The sequence below is a fragment of the Amblyomma maculatum genome, chromosome 9 (assembly GCF_055883805.1).
Source record: "Amblyomma maculatum isolate TAMU_Amacu chromosome 9, ASM5588380v1, whole genome shotgun sequence".
Taxonomy (NCBI): Eukaryota; Metazoa; Arthropoda; class Arachnida; order Ixodida; family Ixodidae; genus Amblyomma; species Amblyomma maculatum.
The window spans coordinates 31,926,850-31,949,616 of record NC_139352.1 but is presented as its reverse complement, the minus strand read 5'-3'; the positions used below and the strand labels follow the sequence as shown (position 1 = coordinate 31,949,616).

At 44.5% G+C, this 22,767-nt stretch overlaps 1 protein-coding gene across 1 annotated transcript; it reads left to right on the top strand.

Moving 5' to 3' along the window:
- The first annotated feature begins 1,374 nt into the window (after window positions 1-1,374).
- Window positions 1,375-18,688, top strand: LOC146178776 (lysosomal alpha-mannosidase-like). Its single transcript, XM_084580029.1, has 5 exons — window positions 1,375-1,389; window positions 3,645-3,747; window positions 9,451-9,600; window positions 16,139-16,335; window positions 18,521-18,688. Exons 1-5 carry the CDS (start codon window positions 1,375-1,377, stop codon window positions 18,686-18,688), a joined length of 633 nt encoding a protein of 210 aa, XP_084436155.1.
- The last annotated feature ends 4,079 nt before the right edge of the window (window positions 18,689-22,767 follow it).

The following is a 22,767-nucleotide window of genomic DNA, read 5'->3' as shown; positions in this document are numbered from 1 at the left end:
TCTTTTATCACTAACAGATGTTTTTATTGTCATGGTTACTATCATCTTTATCCCTAACTGCAGCGCTTTTTTTCATCGCTACTATCATCCTCACGCTAAGCAAGGAAGATTACAATTGATTACTGACGAACCCAACGTGGCTTAGGATACGTTCCAGTATGTAATATAAAGAAAATGTTTTCGAAGATATTATTGTACCGTATGGAGCACCTTGTCTAATTTGCAAGAAACCCTCCGCCGGTACGGCGCAGTAATCACAGTGATCGACAATTGTGCCTAAGAATGCGAGTTCGATTTTCATCCTCATTGCCGCTTTTCGACGGGTGCGTAAAGCAGGGCGCCCGTGTGCTTGGCGATGTCACTGGACGTTAAGGAGCCCCTGGTTATCGAAATTTCCGGAGTCCTCTACTACGAAATCTGTTTTAGATACAAACAACCACAGTAAGAAACCGGGAATAATCGTCCATGAATTTTACATGTCTGGAAAAGGGTTAATTTATGGTTGGGATGTATTGCAACGGACAGTAAAGGATTTTCCAATACACTCTCACGACATTCGATATTTAAGTATAGAAACTAAGAAGGGGGTATCATCATGTAATTATGGATTTTGGCCACCACTGTACATGCCGCACTAGAACGGCAAGCTATCACTGTGACAGGGATGAAGACTTGGTCGAATTTATTTTCGCGAGAGTATACATCGGTTAATCGCCATAAAAACCGGCTGCAGAGCCTCCTGATTGGCTCGGAAGGTTAGCTAGTACCTTTGTCGTCGTTGCGGGGGATTTAATGCTCCGATGCCAGGCACTTGCTGATTATGATGCTCCTATATGAACGCAGCCATGACGTAGTGATTGCTGTGCTCCACTGGAGTTCGGAGTGATAATAATTCGGTTCCAGGTGAAGCCAGAATTTGCTTTACGAATTTTATGCGACAGACATATCTAGCAAATAGATAAGAATGTCACCATAATAATAGAAATGCTTTCTACTGAATATTGTAGGTACTGGTGGGGTTTATATTAATACGGAAGCCTTCTTGACTCATCAGCGGTGGGCTGAAGTTTCAGGAGCCGCCGCATAACGCATGCAGGAATTGTCCAATAAGAGATAATGGTTAGTCATAGACTCCATCTCTATGTTGGCTGGCTGATAATTTGCTGTGAGTGCACGTTAAATACGCCCGATGGTCAATAGTTTTCCGCAACCCTTCCCTACTACACCTCCTCTCTCTTCTTTCAACCCAACCTCTCTCCCTTCCCTTAATGCGCGGTTCAGAGGTCCATAGAAGAACGCCCCAGAGACTGCACCTTTCCTTTTCTATAAACCAGTTTACAACATAGAATTACGTCACGGACGTAGGTGGACAACATGTCGAGTCAAACGGTATGCTTTAGAGTCGCGTTGAGTGAAACTTTATATGTCCACCAAAGTAGGAAGCCCCCTACTCTCCGTGCCCGGCACTCAGGCATAAGCGACGGGGTCCGATACCTACGCGAGTAGAGACAAACGAAGTTACACTGTCTTCGAGGCTATCTTCATGGCTGGCGGTCTTCTGCTGACCCGCTGGGGTCTCCCTTTGCAGCAGGTTCTCAGGCGGTTTTATTGTCAATATTCGTTCTGGCGCCCGGGAATTAAGGAATTGCCTAAGGATGTATAAGAGAGTACGCCGCTCCACAAAGCTGTTACACGTATCGTTTGGACTGTCCTCGACGCACGTGTGTTAGGTACAGCCAGACCAGGTTTGGGTAGTTACCAGCTCGTAAGGGCTGCCAGGCGACGGCGTCTTCATTATCAATAGATAATAAAGACACCGTCGCCGGCATTTCGGTGGCAACGCATTCCTGCTCAGCCTGTGGTTTTCAGCGATTTATTGTTATGTTTGTAACCTGTCGTCTCTACTAACGCAGGGGGAAGACTCCGCGGTTACCCTTAAGTAGAGAGAGAGATCTCGGGCCAAACTTGTGCGCGCCTTGTTACTAAATTCACGTGGGGGTCCAATCACAACGATCTCTCGATCTAGCTTGGTTGTGGCTAGAATTTTGCTTATTTCAGTCGAGGTTTTTCCTGTTCCAAAATTTTAAACAGGTGCTTTGGCGTACCTTCTGCTTAGGCTAGTTTTGGTTTGCACACTGTGCTTGGTAAAGGTGACACAGGCATTACATAGACGTTGGCGGCATATGCGCCACCGTTAACGACCCGCACAAGGGAGGCTGCAAATTATTAGAGGTTTTTGGAGGCTACGACCAAGGGAAACACTAGTATCACAACATATCCGCACTGTAACAGTGAGTCAGCGCTCAAGAATAAGGTTAGTGATTATATCCACTAATTTCTAGCAAGGGGTCAGCAGATTTCCGGTAGAGGCCGTTGATGCAGCTTCACCCCAGGGAACTGCATTAGCTACATTCGAATTTGAGATGAATGTACGGGTTATGAGGTGCGTGATAAGGTGAATGCAGTGTGCGAGCGCGATAGACTTGGGGCGTCGGGGAAGCGCAAAACTCGCCAGGATGCTCGGGATGGCTTAGATAGCTCCGATGGTGATCAGGGCAGTCTGCGGAGATTGGGTCAAGACCGCAGCCCCAGGGAAAGTCGTCGCGCTCAGGCGTTTGTCATAGACTGTCGAAGTTCGAGAGCTTTGGCCACCGCGTGGTCTTTGGAAGCAAATTTGTTTTTTCGTCGAACGTGCGTTATTGAGCCGGATTCCAGTAGCGCACAAATGAGCACTCTACTGGGCAAAAAACAGCGCGCCGAGGAAGGCGGATGTCTGTTTTCAATGGCACGAAGTTAAATAGATATCAAATGGTGCACGACTGCAAGAATCAGTGCCACGACAAGCAGTGAGGCATAAGGGGCGTCTTGGCGGGAGGTAGTAATGGATATTAGAGCCTCCACTTTTAATCGTGGGATTTTGGTGACAGCGCGAGTGATGGTGGGAGCATCAGAGTTCGCTCGCCATGGCATTCGCTATTCCTTACAAAAACATGGACATACTGGAGAATGGTGCGGTTTTAAACTTCCCGAAATCGACATCTTTATGATATAGTTAGATGTGAAATTCTTAATCGAGCTAACGTAAATAATCATCAAGAATTTCATCGAAAGCGTTGCCCACTTTGTCGGCCTTAATTAAGCGGCATCGTCATTGTAGAAACGTGTAAGATGTCTCGAGTACGTAACTTCATATTCCGTTAAAACAAGACGCGACATGTAATTTGTTTTGTTTGGTGAGCTGCCCATCCTCAGTCCTACCGAAAATCGTTAGCAACCTCCCTTTGTAAATGCTTCGAATTGTCATTTAGCATTCATGTGTCACCGGTGAGCCAGAGGGTGTTCCATAATTGTTATCAACGTTAATACGTCTGTAAACGCTGAGCCAGTCCTATTTATCGGTGTGGACCCTATCGAAAGAGAAGCCTAACTTCTCAAAGAAGTGCCCTGGGTACAACATGGAGAGGTCGCTTTTTTTTCACATCTTGCCGGGTTGGGCGATAAAGAGATTCCCGGCCTGACTATCACTGCAAAACTCCGTAATGAAAGACGGCACACTGCGCCTCCAAAGGTGATGAAGCGAACCTATATATACTGAATCATGTTATGAAACATATAGATATTGCCGCGTTTCCGTTCGTGCCCAGGGGTGCCCTGCGACTAAGCGAGGGTACATCAATGTGCACCTGCTGAGCCACAGCCATATCGACGCCGGATGGGTGCTCACCGTCGATAAAACCTTCAAAAACTGTGAGTGTAATTTTTGCGTCGTTGAATATTCAAGCACATGTGCTTGAAAATTACTAAGGTAATGTGTTGAATGTTCAGCTCCACTTAAATCAATTTACAATTTCTTTTTCGGTTGATGCTAGGAAAAATTCTAAGGCTGGTGATATTCCTGGGGCGATACTGCTTGCATAAAAATTATTTCTGTAATATTTATTTATTTATTTATTTATTCATTCATCTTTTATCTATTTGGGAATACTGACATTTTTTTATTTTTACAGGATAAGGCAAAAAGTACAGATATAGTTTCAATGTCTAAAGTTGGAAACTTGAAATACTACAATAAACTAAACAAGGCATAAACACAGCTCAATATAGCATTCGGAGCAGAGTATAACATCAAATAAAGTAATCATGTAATGCATTGGAGATGTCAATTGAATATGACTGAAACACCAAGAGAAACACTGTATTACAAAATTGTTATCAAGGTTACGGTTAGAAGAAATACTGCATAAAGAGCTCTCATTCAGCCTATTAACGTGTTTGTGGTTGCAAGGACTCTGAGTGAAGGGTTCACGGCATTTTATTCTGTGACAACTTATGAAAGAAAGAAATATCGGAAGGTATAACTCTGACAAAAACAATTCCTCAAGAGTGAACACATCCTTGTGACGTCTTTCTCATTTATGGTTGATATGAACACAGTCTGCTGCAGATATATTGATTAAGTTATTAAGCACTTAATGCAAAACCTTAGGTGGTATAATTTAGCACGGCTGGACAGTGTGTGAAGCCCTGCCATGAGTAAAAGGTCTCTGAGCGAATCCATGCCGCCAGAGCAGTTACTATACAGCGAATGAATTTTCTTTCCACCATATCAAGGTTTTAGTTTGTTTTTAGTCAGATAAAAGTTGTTTAAACAGGACGGATAAAACTAGCGCAAACAAGAAAGTTTGTAGCAGATGTGGAATGATGAAGGCCCTTATCAGGAAGAAAACCTGTTTCATTGTTTTGTTGTTTATGCTCTGAAAATACGCAGCCCAGTTTAAGACACATTAGATTATCACACCCAAGTATATCGGTAGTCAGTGGCACCCCGTATATGCATGTTATTTAAAAAATACCCATTACCTAATTTGCTTTTTTTATATGTAATGGACATAGAGATTCGTTTTTCTAGACTAATTTTCATCTTCCATTCATTGCACCTCTCTACAATCTTTCCTAGAGCATTCTGAGAGTTTTTTATTTCTTGACATAGTACGGACACATTCGTGAATAACCGCTCATTAGTTCAAAATCATTTGGTAAGTCGTTAAAAACAACACCAATAGCAGTGGAGCTTAAACTGTATCTTGAGGGACTCCTGAAATAACAGGTAGAAATTCAGGTGCTTGATGATTATACTGCACAAATTGATAAGGGTCCCAAATGTAGTTAATAATCCACCGTGTCAGTGGTCCATCACTGAATATATTTTGAGTGTAAACTGGAGTTTACCATCACAGACTTGGTCAAAAGCTTTCGATAGATTCAAGAAAAGGGCATCAATTTGTTACTGGGTATTAAGGCATTGTCCAAACACGTGAATAATTTGTACCACTTGTGTAGCCGTAGACAAAACACTACTAAACGCATGCCGGGTTCAGTGGACAACACAATTTGTCATAAATTTCAAAATAATGTGCTCCAGTAACTTGAAACAAGTACATGCAAGGCAGATCGGTGTAAAACTAGCTGCAGATGCTCTCCTACGAGATGTATGCACCAGATTCACTTTTGCTACTTTTCACTGAGCGGGAAGGCTTCACTCTTCCTCAAGATACCATGCATTGTGGATCAAGTAACCTGATTTTACTGATAGTTTCAATCACCGGTAGTGCGCTTCCACAGTATAATGGTAAGTTGAAAGGTAAAAAGGGGAACAAATTATTGCTCCCCCTTTCCTTGTTAGATTGGCGAGGTCCGGAGGAGGAGACTGAGACAACTGCTTGCTCCCATATGTTGCTGAGGAACTGCCTACTTGTGTTGTGTTTTTCGAGAAAGCGTATGAAAAGAAAAAAGTGTCGGATGTTGTGTGACGCGAGTTTCCACTAGCTCCGGCACCTTTTTTGAAATTGCATCAAATCGCTTCTCTAGCTTTTCGGGAAGGGTGCGCCATGATTAAGATTAGCCTCGAGGCGTGTATCTGCGAGAGAGAGAAGTTTAACTAAGAGTTAAAAGAGCAAAGTACTGGGCGCCGTGACTGATGTTTGTTTCAGCGTCACCCACCCCCCAGTCAGCACCTGGATAGAAGAAAGGACAGAGGGGAGAAGAGGAAATGACAGGAAAGAAAAAGATGTACGCTGGCGAAGTCGCAGGAATGCCGACATCCTACAGTGAGGGGTCCAAGAACGCCTTTTGAAGGAAGCCTGTGAGGACCGGCAACGCCCATGAACACTTGTGATCATGAAAGAAGGGGAGGTCTCCCTGCTTCGAAAGTGGAGACCCAGTTGCTCATAGGCTTACCGAAGGCGAAGGCGTTGGGCATAAATGCTGGGCATTCATATATGCGCTGGCCGATGGTTTTCTCGGCATGGGAGCAGTGGCCGTATTAGGCAGAGTGCGTCAGGTTATTTTTGTGGGAGTGGGCTTCGGTCCAGGATCAGCCCACTCGAAACCGGATGAGGAGGGATCTGTTCTGCCAGGGAAGGTCCCTGGGCTAGCGAGCGGGGGGGATGCGCCTGCCACCCTGTGGTGAGGAGTCCTGACGCAGCAGGCGTTCGAAGATCCCTCCGGCGACATCCAGGGTGGTCACGGCTGCAGAGTATGGGGTTAGGCTGCCATGGGAAGACTTCACCAGGGTGTCAGCGGCCTCGTTCTCGGGCTCTCTAGCGTGGACAGGGGTCGAGTTCAGCCAAAGTTGACAGCCCTGGGAGGTGTGCTGATCGAGTCGGACAGCCATGTTGCGGAATATAGACAGACGGGAACGCCGGTTCTGGAGGAACTGGAGGGCGGGCTTGGAGTCCGTCATGATGGCAGCCGCACGTACAGCAGGCTTGTCTTCCAGGATGTCGGTGGCCCGATGAATTACCGCGCGCTCAGACGTGGTAAAGATGGTCGCGAAAGCGAGCCTGACCTGTCTGCTACGAGGCAAGCTACAGAAGCCGAGGGGTAGTGGCCTGCCTGGGAAGACTGATTCATGTGTGTAGATGTGGCGGTATATGAACAGTTCCTCCTACAGGGTGGCAAAGGGAGCTTGCCTGAGAGCCTCTAGTGGGGTTTTGTGCTTGTTCATATAACATGAGCGAGGTAGAGAGACCTGGAAGAGTGCCTCAGGCCTGGCTGTGGTGTGAGCGGAATCTCCTCGGGATTACCGGACGTAAGTTGAGTTCTTTTATACTCCCGGACTACATTTTGTGGCTATGCAGCCAAAGCTACAGAGGAGGATCGTATCAGCTCACTGCACAGCATAATATTGTCCCTTTGTTCATTACTCGGATCGTGTCAATAATTATATACCACTGCCGAAGCATTCACTTCATTATGCCATGAATATTGTATTATAATACAAGCCTGTACTATAATACTGCACTATAATATACGCCTGTACTGTAATATAATACAAACCTGGATTATAATACAAGCAGGCCTTCGCCCTGTAGTGGGTATAGTCAGGCTGATGATGATGATAATGACAAGCCTGTAAAATGTTAATGTAGTTCATTTTAAATTCAGTACACACTGTCATGCAAAGGAGATGGTTACGCCATCTGTAGGGAATCTCACGAAGCATACGTAGGCTGATGCTGCTGCGCCTATCCACTGGTTTGTGTACGCTTCCGCATTTAGGGACGTCTTGTCGATTGGACGCCTCGCAGCGAGGGCACTTGTGTGATGGAATGCATGATGGGTTCCATATTGATCTCCGTTTTATGTCGCCTTGCATGTGTCAAGGTTTCCAAATGGGATGAGCATTTTCCTATTGATTTGTCGAACCACCGAGTTCAGCAGGGAATATTGCAGTCCATTGGCACTTGCAAAACAAACTTAGCTACCCTGTCGACCTACTCCTGTGGAGCTTCCATGTTCTGGGTGAGGGACTATTCTTTCATTCAAATGTTGATATCATCTATCAGACGTCATCTATTTGTGGCATGTTTTCGAGCTTTTGGGCGATTCGCTTTAGTGAAATAGTGAACAGTAGATGGAGAATCGTAGCTTCAATGCCATGCCACTTTTTGGATGTTTGTTCGGCTAGACAGGTACGCATGACCGCAATACTTATTATCGTTGTACTTTTGCTTTATTATAAACGGCTTTACGTAGTTTAAGAGGAGTTCGCAGCAGTCAAAGCTGCTGTGCTCTTGCAAGAGTTTCTCATACGGCACGTTGTCAAATACCCCCTTTACACCCAGGCGAGCATAAAGTGGTCGCAGTGTTTTGGAATGACTAAAAGAGCTTCCTTTCGGATTAAGCGAAGCGCATCTTGAGCAAATATTCCACTGCAAAATCCCAAGATATGTAACGGAAGAGGTCATTGTCCTCCACGTATGTTCGCGATTGGATGTGGATGACTTTGTCGTGTCGCTTGTGCAAACACTATGTTAGCGCGATTGCACGCTGGGTCTCGATTCCAGGGCGTTTGTTTCTGGTTTGGGGCAGTTATTGTCTCCGAGTGGCGCTATTCTAGAGGGACTACTTTCTTCAGGGAGCTGAAAAGTTAGGAGTGCTTCAATATGTTCAGTACTCATGTTTCGCTTCATTGAGGTTTGTCCTCCGCTTCTCGTCCTGTGTATTGCGTAGCTGAGCGGGCCGCTACATAATACTCTGCTACATATATTGTTACGTCCGGTAGCGCTTTCCCACATCCACTTCGTTTGAGTTCTTTTTTTGTGTGTGGGGAGGGGGAAGGAGGGTAAATATATCACCTAAATAATTCGAAGCTTTCTTTATGAGGAGGAAAGGCAGGGAGGTTAACCGGTAAAGGAACTGCAGTGCAGGATAGCAAACCAGTTCCTTTACCGGTTAACCTCCCTGCCTTTCCTCATCTTCCTCCTCCTCCTCCTCCTGTATGCAAAACGCAAGGCAAAATTAACTACGGAAAAACAGCATTGTGGAAACATTGTGGTGCGGAAAGGACGCAACGTGTTCCTACCGGATGGGATACACATGACATCTCGCGTTGTAACAATGAACATGCAGGCAGGAGGAAACCACAAACATAAAAATAACAAAAGCGACACCCGGTGGTAGAAATCTTGGAGATATCAAAATATTTAAAGTAGGATTTTACATCAATGTCAGATGGTGTTTTATAGATAGTGGTATATGGTCATAGTATTCAAACGTTATTTATGGAATAGTAGAGGCACAAATTCAAAATTGCCGATTAGTCGAGGAACAAATGCATGCACGCAAATAAGAATTTGCAAAGGGAACCCTCAAACGGTACCTGCTACGGCTGTCACTTGATACTTTCAGGGCAGCGGTTTCATGTGCCGCAATTTTTATTTTTGTTTAAAAGGATATATAAGGAGATGTTGTTACCGGCTATCGACAGCAGCTATTGCTTTACACAAATTTAACGAGGCCGCTTGCATTCGACAGAACAGAACAGAGCTTCAGCAGCACAGTGCACTGCATAAGGCCCAGTACGTATACGTAAATAGAAAAATATTAATGAGCGAGTGATCAGTTACCACAGTAGTAACCACTGGCTACTGTGTCGCGGCGCTGCAGACGTTGACAGCATCTACAACACGACGCTGGAGGCGCTTCGTGAAAACCCAAGGCGCCGCTTCGTTTCGGCGGAGAGCGTATTCTTCTCCTGCTGGTGGAAGACCAAGCCGCCCGCCGCCAGGAAAAAGGTTCGCAGGCTTGTTGAATCAGGTAGGTCCCACTTATGGCGCACTCTCGTTCAACCTAAATAGAGGAGTAGTTAGCATCACCAGGTGACGCGCGCAGTGTACAGCTTGCTATTTATCGCCGCCGCTTCCCGATATATATGGAAAATAGAAAAAAAATCACGGGGCAATCGTAGTTTTTATTATACAGCAAGATCTCTAGGAAATTAGGCAAGCGTGCTCTCAGAAACCGGTTGCCTAAAAGAGCTTTACAAGGTGATGAGAACCATTCACTGTGAGCGAAACATTGAACATGGCACGTTTTTTTACTGCAGCAGTTTCCATTGAAATGACGAACTTTATGAGGCATGGGCCCATGTTCAAGGACAGTGAAGGGAATTCGAATATATCTTCGGCAGATGTAACTTACACGTTAGATAGCCTAAATACGGGAGAGTGACGTAACTTAAGATTGAGGATTTACATAAAGATATACCTACATAGCAAATGAGTTTCGTATTAGAAAGAAAGCCAATTCTACATATCGTTCACAAATTTGACACTGGATAAGGAAATATAGATTCAAAAGGGAACAGACCATCAATTTCCATGCGCCATACGTGCTTGCGCATTATGTTTATGTGGTTTGAAAAGTGTTTGTAATATCGCCTGTGTACACAAGTGGAAAATAACTTATTGCGCTTTGCAGGAGCCTTTACTGTGTTGTAGAAAATTACTTTTACATGACGTAAATCATATACGATGTGCAGCAGCCGCAGATATATTAAGAGAGCAAGGCTCTGCTGCTCTAAGTCTGTCAAGGTCAAGTTTGGCGAGTGTTTAGCCTTGAGCTACATAGAAGCGCTGTGGCGGTGTTGATTCGTCGGTCTCCGCTATTGTTATGGCACGTAACAAGAAAATGGCATAAAATCTGTTGCGCTGCGCGTTCCCGACTCCTCAAGTTTCGCCATGGGTGAGGAACGCTGGACCGAGTGCAACTCTTGGAAAGCGTCGTCAGGTGTTTGATCATTCAGCTCATATATAGACCCTTTACACAGAGCAGTTCCGCTGCCTCCAGCAGGTGGCGCCACTGGGACGATGGGTATTTCTGGCCTTCAGAATGCATTGGTAGGCACTGCAGAAAGCTGCTCCGCTTCTTGTGTTAGAATGCCGACTGGCTTTTTTTTTAATCGATATTTATTGCCTCAGGGCTTCAGTATGGTATGAGATGAATGATGCATAATTGATTAAATGGATGGAAACGGTTGGCAGAATTTATGAAGTGCAGGAGTGAGCAATAATGAGGTCCCTGCTTCCAAGCAACATATGAGGCAGGATTGGTTGCTGAAAGGCCAGCTATTCTCACGTGCCAGATTCGTGTTGGTTTCAGTGGTGAATGTCGGCCTCAGCGTCTTCGTTTATACAGATCAGGCACCCTGGGGCGGGGATATAAGTGTTGGAAGTAAGACCACGTCCTAGTGACAGCTGGTGTGAGGGCAACACCCACCCGGATCCTCATAAGCGCAACCTCCTCGGCTCAGGTGAGACTGCGGGGAAGGAATACCGCTCACGGAGGGATACGTGCATGTCTGCCGCGCCGGAGGTGTTCCTTTTTTAATAAAAGGAGGGTAGCGTCGTCCCCTTCAAGGAGCCGTGGCATTGATGCGTCTTGGTTCACGAGGCGGGTCGCTAAATCTGCTTGACTTTGGGAAGGCAGCAGGTCCCGTGGGACTCACTCAATGCGCACTAACTGCGGGATGTGCACCGCAAGCTGGTGGATGTCTCGGCATATTTTGGGGCAACGGCTGACAAGTCGGAGCAATCCAACTGCTTGAAGCGCGTCAGTGCGGTGACAACGTGAATAGCAGGGATCATGGTATGGTAGCCACAGAGCAGAGTGCCTCCTGAACTGCCACGAGCTCAGTGCAAAAAGATATAAGTGGTTCCGAAAGTTGAAACGTAGAGGTCTGATTCAGGCTAGGTATCCGTGGACAGTAGATTGCTGTTTTGGCTTCATAGCCTTGCAGGCTTCCATCCACGTACACTACAGTGGACTCTTGAGGCAGGTGAGTATCTTGCTCTTCAAATCTCTGGCGAAGCAACGATGCCAAGCTGGCAGACGTTAGTCTGAGGATATCAGTTGGCTTGTTGTCTCCTAATTGTACAAATTTCAAGGGAGGGAGAACTGGCGCAGGTGGCTGAAGAATAATGTGTGACATTGCGTACACCCTCAGTGCTTGCGTGTAATGTGACAAAGTGGCCTTGAGTTTGCGAGCTTTTCATCGCTGCTTTAGTCCAGGTACCCTCTGTTTTGTCGAAGCGATCTGCGGGGAAGTAGAGCAAATGACTCTGTGGTTTATGAGACGCCTTGTACCTATGCTGAACATCACGGCGTAGGCCACCGTTTTTCTTGCTTGTGTATCACGAGTTGATATTTCTATCTGGGAGACGAAAGCGCCTATGTGTTGTGAGAAATGGCTATCATAAACCTCACTCGCCAGCTTATTTCAGTGCCTGTAGGTAGCTGCGGAAATGCGATAACGACCCCTGTTTTCCCAGGAGTTATATATTGCACCTTCGTACTTCTGCCACTTTAGTTTCGTAGGATATTAAAAAGTGTCTTTGTGTGACTACTATTGCCTGCGCATTCATAATGAATTCGTACTGCTGAGGGGTAAGGTCCCCTTGTGCATCCATGTGAACCTACATGCATGCTTACTCCAGGCAAGCACCGATGTAATACGTATATTAATTGTAGGTTTTATATAACTAAAGTACGGATAAATGTTGAATTAGAAACGTCGCATACAAGAAAGCGGCAAACAATTACAAAATTACAAAAGTTCCCCTTCCATTTGTCACGAACCCTTTGTATAAAAATTTGAAACAAAACGCGATGAAATCAAATAAAATACTCAGAGATTTGCTTGTACGAAAAGCCTATCGAATAATCATTCCATGGGTGTTATGCCGTCGGGACGAGGTGGCCAAACGCGCTAGCTTCGGCGAGGAACACACGTGAAAGCGGACATGTCAGTGCGGGTTCGCTGATCCGCGGCGTTTTTAGACGCTTCACCGCATAGTCTTCATCTCCCCGCGAAGAAGCATCTTAAAATAGGGGCTGGGCGAATAAAGTACGAAAAATCTAAAATGTCAGTCACAATGTGTGCGGATTTTTAAGGAGCTCATATTCCTTAGCTCTATGGAGCACATCGAGTTTCCCCGAAAAATGTCGACTGATAGAACAAGTTCGAAAAGGCAGGACCTCAACGCTTGGAATTTTTCTGTCGGTGAGTGCAAACGCATACTTGTTCAGACATGTGGCATTCATAACTTCCCTTGTGAAAAGCAGTTTGTACAGTCCGCTGCTTTCGCAGAACTTTTGTACCGACCTTATATCTTATACTGAGAATGCCTGCCACAGAGTGTCAGTCTAAGGTCGATGCCTGGAGTTATACTCGGCCAAACCAAAATGCTTCTTATCGCTGGCGAAAGGACGTCTCCCCTTTTGGTTCCGCAAGACAATACAGATGAGAAACATATCAAGCATGACATATTTCTATAGTGTGAACGAGCACCAGGAATAAACAAATCAGAGGCAGGAACCAAAATGTACGCGCACGCAGCCACCAACTTTCCGCATTGGTGTTGCTGAATTTTTGCATTCGAATTAGAATCAGAGAATGCGATGTCGTTTTCTATGCTGAGGCTGTTGATCAGTTCAGTCAGTTCAGTCGTTCAGTCGTGTCCGACTCTTCGTGACCCTATGGACCATGTCACGCCACGCTCTGCTACAGCGGCAGAGCGACAGCTGTTCCCGCAGTTGTGAGCTTTCGTAGGGAGCTTTCCATGCCGCAACCTGAACTTCAAAGACGCTTGAAAAATAACCGCCATGCCGGATAAAATATAAGCCACATCTAAAACAAAAATATAGTATCTGAAATACAAGCTAGTTGGCTCAGCAAGTCGGTCATGGCACTGGTGGGGCGAAATTTGAAATTCCAGATTTGAAGCGGAATTTTTGGTGCACCAGCCAGGTCGAGCCTTCAGCATCAAATATCGGTGCGTGCCTGAAAGGGGTCCAATTTGGGCCTCTCCCTTCAATTAGAAGGGTGCCATTAGAATCGACCTTTTCAGACATTTGAATTCACGTCACCCATATCTGCCATGGGCAGGAGCTGCCAACTCGGGACGCTCCTTTCATATGGGAGGGTGATATCAGAATCAGCCATGCCAGAACCTTTTGCATACACGTTACCCCTAGGACACGCACGCACATCCATACGACTTGGTTAAAGCGGGACATATATGTTGGCTGGTAGTTTACGTTTTCTCGTCATACGCTTAAAGGCTGAGCTTAGGTGTCCCCAATAATGTAGCGCCCTATACTGATAGGGCGTTATAGTGGAATGTAGCAGGCAAAAGAATATTCCACTTCCATTCAGGTTTAACCAGAGCTAGCCACAGATACTTTTTTTGATCACCGGTAATCGAATCACAGTCGCATGGTAGCAAAGATTTCAACGCTATCACGTTGAACTATTAAAGGCTTCAATTTTTCGTTCCGAAATGCTCCGATTTGTTCCGATAACATAATCATCTGTGAAAAGAATAATCGAACGTACCGCATATTGAAGTACATAAACGCTACTACGACAAGGAAATTTGTGCCTGGAAGAGAAGGAAAAAAAAAAATGTTACGATTATAACGCGAAATCTTATATTTAACCAAACATTGATGTCATCTAACACAATGCGAAGTGTCACGGATGCCTGACGTGTCTGATACCGTATTTGCGGTCGGGCCTGCTGCCGACACTGCGCCATCGGCCGTTTCGGCAATAATGAGTAATTACCTTCCGGCCTTTCCTCAGGACCATTCTTCACCTCACCTAGTTTTATGGCGCCGAGGTTTCCAAAATGTTGATTTCTCCTTGCAACGTGTGGGCCATATGTAAAGTTATCTTGATGGGGAGCGGAAAGATATCCGCGTTATATTGAGACGTTTGTTGTGATATATAGCACGCAGTTCGTTCTCAATAATCTGACATCTAAAAAAAAAAAAGCAACTCTCGTCACAATCTTGTAAATAGGGTAATCTAACATATTTGCCGCCGCAATGAAGCATTTTTTGGGCACGCATCACTTCATTAAAATGTTTTATAAGTTAAGCTGGCTTTGCAAATCCATTTTACCACAAAATTACTACATCAGCCTGTAACGTCCCCTTCTGTAAGTCCACGCTGTTTTGCCAGCACTTCTCGGTAGCGATAAAGAAGTGGCTGACTGTCTCAAAAAGGCACAGTTTTAAGATCCCGCTTTCTTTCAAAGCAGAGCCCCAATCAAATCGTACCTAATCGTACTTCATCAAGCCTAAATATGATGGATGCGTTTCTTGCAATGCACAGATTTATCGATGTAAATGGAGTGCCCTCACGACTGCTATCTAGTAAAGTAGTTCTGGATAATTTGGTCATTCGGTGACGCGTGCCATGTAGGATGAATTCCAAATGGAATCGCTATTGACGGGGCTATCGATAAGTTAGTTTGAGATGCAATTACTCAGTCGGCGTGAGAACACCACCAGCATTCATGGCAAAAACAAAAGGAAAGAAAAGCAGCTGACCGTCTGTGATGTAAAAAATGAAGTGTTTTGACTCTGTTGTCCGGTCTGACTGTGTTTCTGGTCCGACTTTGCCGACGCGGAATATAATGATAATAATTGGTTCACAGGAAGGTAAAGGCGTAGCATCTGTCACACTTGTCGTTTCAAATAAACGTATCGAGTAACTGCCAGTTTTAGCCCAGCATGGGTTCAAGTGTAAATGTAATCTTTAAATCAGGCATCGCATGGAGTGAGCAGTTCATCCTCTGAGGAGATGCTACATTTTTGTGTCGGTTCCGGGAACAATGGTTTTAGAAAGCTTCATCTTTGAAACCATCCATCGCGTTTGTAATAATTAGCAAATGAAGCCGACATTCCATGGTCGATGCCGGATATACGTAGAAAAAATTCGTTATTACACATGATATATTTATATTGATTAGCTCTACATTATAAAAAGTATGTAAGAACTTTTTTCTTCGCGACTCAAGTATCAGTTGCAGTCAATGTATTTCTGTAGAGACTTCAGAATATAACGGAGCTGAGTAATAAGTATTTTGAATAACCTCATTATGCGCTATATATTGCAGGCTCATTACACCTTCGCATCCACTATTAGCGCGCGCACAGCAGAAGAAAGGGCGCAACAAAAATCAAGGTGTCCATATCTATAAAATATCTAGACTAGAAATAGCCTCAATGTGCAGGGCTTCAAATTGAGCAAAATATATACTTCCAAGGCTGTCGCCAACTAAGCTGTTCAAGGTAGTTGGGCGAAGTGAAAACGCTGTTGGTTACGTCTGTTTCAGAAAATCCCTCAATATAGGGAACATTTGAAGAGAGGAATAATTTCTCGCATTGTTTACTTACCTTCATAGTGTCGCCTAAGCGTGAAAGGATTCGAAAGAGCAGTTAGTTACCTGTATAACTCTTTTTGTGACAACAGTCATGTTCGGGATACAGCGACTCGTTCTCGCAGGACAGCTCCAGTTCGTGGGTGGCGGCTGGGTGCAGAACGATGAGGCCGTCACACATTACACGGCAAGCATCGACCAGACGACGCTAGGGCTCAGGTTCCTGAATGACACTTTCGGACCTCAGTGTGGTGTGCCCAGCGTTGCGTGGCAGGCGGATACATTCGGACATTCGATAACTCAAGCAGCGCTTTTCGCCAGGGTTAGTACGGTTTGCAATGAACTTCCGTAAAACTTCTTTTTTCACTCCTTGTAGAACATCTAGAAGCTATAAATAGTCTAACCACAGTGAAATGATATTGTGTCGACTGGCTGTTCAAAATTGTATGAGGATGGCGTGCAAAAGATCGTTAAGAGTACAGGGTCCGCGTTAGATAAGTATCCGTTATCAATTTTTCACTTCATTTTCATCACGCGAGTGTGATAATTATTACTGACAGAATTAACAGCGGCTCAATTACAGAATTATCAGTACAGCTTACCTTTCAATAAAGATAGCTTTCTGTGCCATATAACCACCGGCTTGCCATTGGCTTCGTGCAAGCTGTAGGCAGTGGGGACGTCCGATCACTTATACGCCAATGACCGTGTATCCGAAATGAGAATTGGATAATTGCTCATTATTACTTGAATACAAAGAGCAAATAAAGACAAGGAAGACGCAGATGCAGACAGAACAGAGCAGGCGCTAATTTGCAACTGTATTTTGTAAAAACCATCACGTAGAATATATAGGAGCCGTTGCCACTATCAGTCGGTGAGCATGCGCCGAGAAAAGCACAATAAAAAAACAAATGGTGCAAAAAAGAAAAAAGGAAATAAATACAAATTCACAAATAATTCACAAAATAACAAAGCCCACAATTAATTGTGGGCTTTGTTATTTTGTGCACAACGTTTAGGACCAAGGGCTTTTAGAAGTGATTGATTTAACAAGTCGTCTCTCTTGTTTGTTTGTGACCCCGGCACCGTGAATTTGTATTTATTTCCTTTTTTCTTTTTTGTACCATTTGTTTTTTTATTGTGCTCTTCTCGGCGCATGCTCACCGACTGATAGTATCAACGGCTCCTATATATTCTACGTGATGGTTTTTACAAAATACAGTTGCAAATTAGCGCCTGTTCTGTTCTGTCTGCATCTGCGTCTTCCTTGTCTTTATTTGCTCTTCCTTTTTTGCTCTTTCTTGCTCTTGCTTCTTTGCTCTTGCTTTCTCGCTCTTGCTTTATTTGCTCTTTCTTCCTTTCGCCTGTGTTAACACAGGCGAAAGGAAGAAAAAAACTGAGGATGTAGTGAAAAGTATAAATATGAAAGAAGTGTGCAAGGCGCTTAAGCTAAAAACAATCATAACATGTAAACTATACCGAGCGAAAAAGGAAGGCAAGATATATAATTCTATTTGCCTTTGATGTCGTGGTTTTTCCGACATTAAGTTGCGAGTTAGCGCCTGTACGTCCTGTCTACATCTATGTCGTGCTTGTTTTTATTTTCGCTATGGTTTTAAGAAAGTGCTACCAACTAGCCCAAACCAAACATCTGATGCTCATAAATAAATAGGTACCGCAATGTTCAAATTTCTCTACTTGACTCGCACGGATGTCTATACAGAAATTTGCAATTAGTTAACGATCCAAGGTAATGACAAATATAATATATATTTCATATTTTGAGGGTCCATCTTTCTCAGCGCTTTAATTATACCCTACCTCCTAATATCTGCATGCAAAACTATTCCTGCATTAATTGCTCTGGTCCTCTGTGCTGCTAAAGTGTTGCGTGCACCCTTTCACGCAGAGCGGTCAACACCCATGCAGATCAAATCTAGCCACAATATTCAAGGATATAGTTTCAAATTTAGAGATATTTATTAAATAATACATGGCTGAATAAGCAACAAAACAACTAAGCCTGTATATTTGCATTCTGAAATAAATCTAAGAAGCATTGCATTTGAACTTGACGTCGCGATGGTTTATACACACATTTTTACCCCGATTAGAATTTTTTGAATGCATGAAAATCAAATGGCGCTTATATTGACTGACTAAAACACAAAATCAGTTTATGCAAGATCTAAAACGATGCTGAATATATGGTTTGTATTAAAAATGGCGGCGAGAGGAAGGTAGAGCAGGCTGGGTAAATGCGTGCTCGTGATAGGAGTATACTCTAGGGCATCTGCCGTAGGGACCAAACAATGAGCATGCCAGAGAGGCGGAGGCATAAGTTCTGGGCCTACTGAGAAGTTTTCTATTACTAATTTTTTTTAAAAAAAGAAGGTAATACATAGCTAAAATAATAGTGCGCTTTAAGGCACCATGGAGGGCAAAATACGTGCTCGTGTGTCAAAGCGCCCAAGTCGCCATCCTTGGACGCCCTTTATTTCCAGATGGCTTTCAACAGCGTGATGCTTGGTCGTATATCCTGGGATATACAGCAAGACTGGGAGAAAGAACGCGCCATGGAGTTCGTCTGGGAGGCTGAGAGCCGTGAGCAAGGGAAGTATCTCCGTTGCTTTGTGCCACTGCGCATTCCGATTTCATTTAATCCCCTTTGACAAGCGTACTGCTTATATTCCTCCGAGATCAATACATCATGTTTCGTGATAAAACTGGAGCCTGTAGCTATTCATTTAGATCGACAAAAGTACTGGCTCCACCATTCTTCGCGGAACAGGGAGACTCTCACACCTACGCATCTGGGCTTACAAGCTCTACGCGTTAAATGACGAAATTATTGCTTATGGATTAACCCGTCAGCGGATGCCAGTTTCGCTGCATAATTTGTGGAGCTGGTATTATGGAAGAATCAATTCCGACTAAAACATCCTCCAGAGCATTCTGAGCATTTTTAATCCAATTCGTTCAATACGGCCTGCCCACAGGGGTTGCAGTATTTTAATGCAACTTACGTGGGCACCTATTTTAGGTGGTGATTGCATGCGTCCGCTTTATGAGTGATATAAATGCGCATTAAGCACAACCCTAGTAATAGAAATTACATTTAAGCAACCCCAGTAATAGAAGCTGCTTTCAAGCTGTTCCTTACAACACACTTAAATATACCACATGGAGTTTCAGGATGATGGAGAACACTTTATTCAATCTTTCTTTTGAGTAAAAGCGATGCTTGGACCCCTTTTTTAGCAATCCATTTATTTCTTCGCCAGCAAAAGACTCATAAATTTCAAGTGAAATTTCATCGAAATATGAGCATTGTTCACTCGGCGCTCAATGTCAACTACGCCGATAGCGATTCCTGGTTCGTGATCACCTTCCGGAAGTAAACGGCTACACATCCCAATTTCCTGAATCCAGTGACGCTATCCAGCGTCCTCCGAGTTTGGCTATAACTCGAGATCTCTTCGAGCTCTGGCGAAACCTTCAGGTTATGAACTAATGCTATCAAGTCACTAAATAAAACCCTCCAAACGCTGTCTATTTTGGTTGTTTCATCTCGAGCCAGTTTGGGTTACCACCGCTTGTGCATCGTTTCCCAGGCTTAATGGCCAGTGGGTAATGTACAACGCACGTGCTCGCACCTTTTATGCAAATTCTTTCACATCTTTATCGCTCCACTGTGCGCATTACGTGTCGAAGACGAAATATTTCTGCTGAGTTTTAGTACGCGCTGACGATGTTTTCTAAAGGATTTTTAGTATGCGAGATGGGCACGGAAGCGATTTTTGACATCTTCTAATTTATTACTTTTGCTTTGTCTCCGAGGGAACGTTAAGGCCGCGTGGTCAACTGGGACGGCTTTTATTTCATTCATGGCGGGAGGAGCCTCTCTTGCTAGCTTGCCTGGCAGACTGCGCGTCTGATATGAGTGAAGTGATGGCTCGAAAGTTAACGTTGCGGAGGCATTAGCCAACAGCTCTCCTCCATGGTGTACAGTGGTGGTTTAGAAGCTGTGAATACTTACCCGCTTGTGCGCGTCCAGAGCAAAGCCAGAGTCCTTAAACACTCCTAATGGTCATGAAACTCCCGCCGAAATTTGGTTTAGATGACAAAAGCGGAATCTATAGAGGCGCCATCACCGATTGGAGGGCCGTGAGCGGCCAGCCGTTCCGACGCCATGAGGTGTTTTTGCACCCGAAATTCTTGCTTTTACGCTCCTGCTGTTTTGTTCTGTTTTTATTACTTTGTGCGAAATTGAAGCTCAGGTCCCGTATCTACTGCACATGCGCAATCGTAGTATAGTTTCAGCTTATATGGAGAAGGCGCTGCCGGCATAGCCACGTGCGGATGGCTCCTTGCCCTTGATTTTCTAGCTCCTTAAAAGAGGTTTGTTATGTGGCGCACTGAAACATTGCCGAAGGGTGTGGTATATTCATTGGCATACCAGTGACCGTGGAGCAGTGCACGGTAAGACAAAGGCTATGTTGGCAGACAGAACTCAAGGGATTCGTATTGCGCTTGTTGCTCACCCGGCTTGCTCAAGTGGTCATCCGACATCAACAGAGGTTTCACAGTACGTCACTTCACCTTGCTGCACACTGCCGGCAAGATGGCGTGGGAGGCTAGCAGATGGTTGATAACTAAGCATCTGAGCCTTCGGCGTGCGAAAGCACAAAAATGCCCCACTCGTTGCTGCTGTGACCGGCATTAAGGCAGACATTGACAAGAACAGTACATTTTCGCTCGCAATACTTACAAGCAGAGAGCATTTTCACTTGCTCTTCTTTGGTGCTTCTTATGATACATTTTGGCGCGCGTAGGCTTAACATTTTGACGGCATGGTTCCACAATTTGTAAATTAACAGTGCTACTACACGCTGCCGCTAAATTCTCCGACCTCGATCAAATAGCATCGTTTTGAATTTCGATGCTCTTAGATACACAATACAGCTTTGTACCGAGGTGTTTACTATAGCAAACCTAATTATTTTCTGGAACTTAGCCACCTATGTCATCTGTGGTACACGTGCGCAAAATAAAAAAGCAGGCTTCAGATATAAAATGAACAATGTATTCACATACTCTCATTGAGTTATAAACTGAGGAAAGCAGTGAATGGTTATCCAAAGAAACACTCTAGTACGTCGACAAGTGGCAGCAAAAAAACGTGCACTAGGCAGCGCCAATAGCAAGAAAGTTTTTTAATGCTCAAGAAAGCAGAAATAAACGATGGCAAAAAATATACTACTCCCATGGTATTTAAATGCCCTTCGTGTAATATCGACGCGCATGGGGTTCAACATCTTGAAGCGACTCCGGCTATTAGATAGGCCGTAGCGGAGGGCTCCGGAAATTTGTAACATCTAGGGTTTTTTCAGTTACACTGGCATCGCACGCAGCGCACGGCCGCCACAGTCAGAATTCGATCCCGCGTCCTCGGCCACAGCGGCACAGTGCCATTATCACTGCACCAGCGCTGCGGGGCTGAAGGTGTAAAAAAAACTGATATACAGTTGTAAAGTAAACAAATAAAGTAAACTTTTACTTCTAGACTGCAGAAGAGTAACGAAATGCAGAACGAGCTCATAACTAAACTTTGGCAAGGACATCGCAACGCTTTCGCATTTCCGCACTTGAGGAGAACCCTCTGTAAATTTTCTGCCAAGAGTCAACATTACCAGCTGCTGTATGCAATATCTCTAGTCAATTTTATTTAGATCCGCTTCAGGCTTCCTACTTTTCGTTACAAAGTGTCTTGTTTTATATGCCGCTTCGAGCGTAATATTTTTTTCATTCTGTGGTGTGTTATGCGATGTATATTTCCTCCCACTCCCTTCGACAATGCCTTTGGGCTCTTAGCTTATTAAAATGAATAAATATGCGCTATCACTATTCTGCCTCGGCTAGGTGGGCAGTTAATATGCACAGTCGCTTTCAAGGCGTTGATTTTTACCCGAGTGAAAGCATGCGCACCCGAAATTTGAGAAATAATGAAACAAAGTGCCGTGCTAGCCCTTCGAACATTTTGGGAACTGCTATAAGCATCAGTTGTGGGTACTCTTCAAGACACAGGTTTCCCATTCGCATCAAATGTATTGTACCACGCGGTGTCTATAGCGGGTAAATATTGTCTAGTACCACATGCGTTTGGGGAGCCGAATCAGAGATCACAAGCTTCTTTTTGGTGTGGTGCGTATCCACGCCCGTTGCAGTTCTACACAATACATGAAATAAAGAAGCGACACCTTTACCTTGTTGCTTTTAGAGCCACGGCGCCAGCCCATAAAGCAACAATCTGACAGCATTGTTCACCGAACGCAATGGGTTAACGAAAACAAGCGCATTCGCATACTTCGACAAAGTGCTAGTAAACCCACCTTGAAGCGAAAACCCTACAAAGTACCCCGTAACACATCACATTTCACGCAGACGGCCACCCGCTCCGCCATCCGCGAAAACATGCCCTCAATTCGACATCAACACTGCCATGCGGCTGCTCTGGGCAGGGCATAAAGCTCTGCCATAGGGTTACTGAAGAGTTTCATGACCATAAAATGGTATTGAAGGACTATGGCAAAAATAACCGAATAAGCGAGCTAAACTGTCTGTTTTCTACTCTTTCAATTATTTTTTTAGCTTGCACTGGTATTCTCGCTACTTCATTTGCCCTGTCATTCTTTCAAATCGAAGCAAAGTTTATTTCACTGCATGTGCCATCGACACATGCCGCAAAATC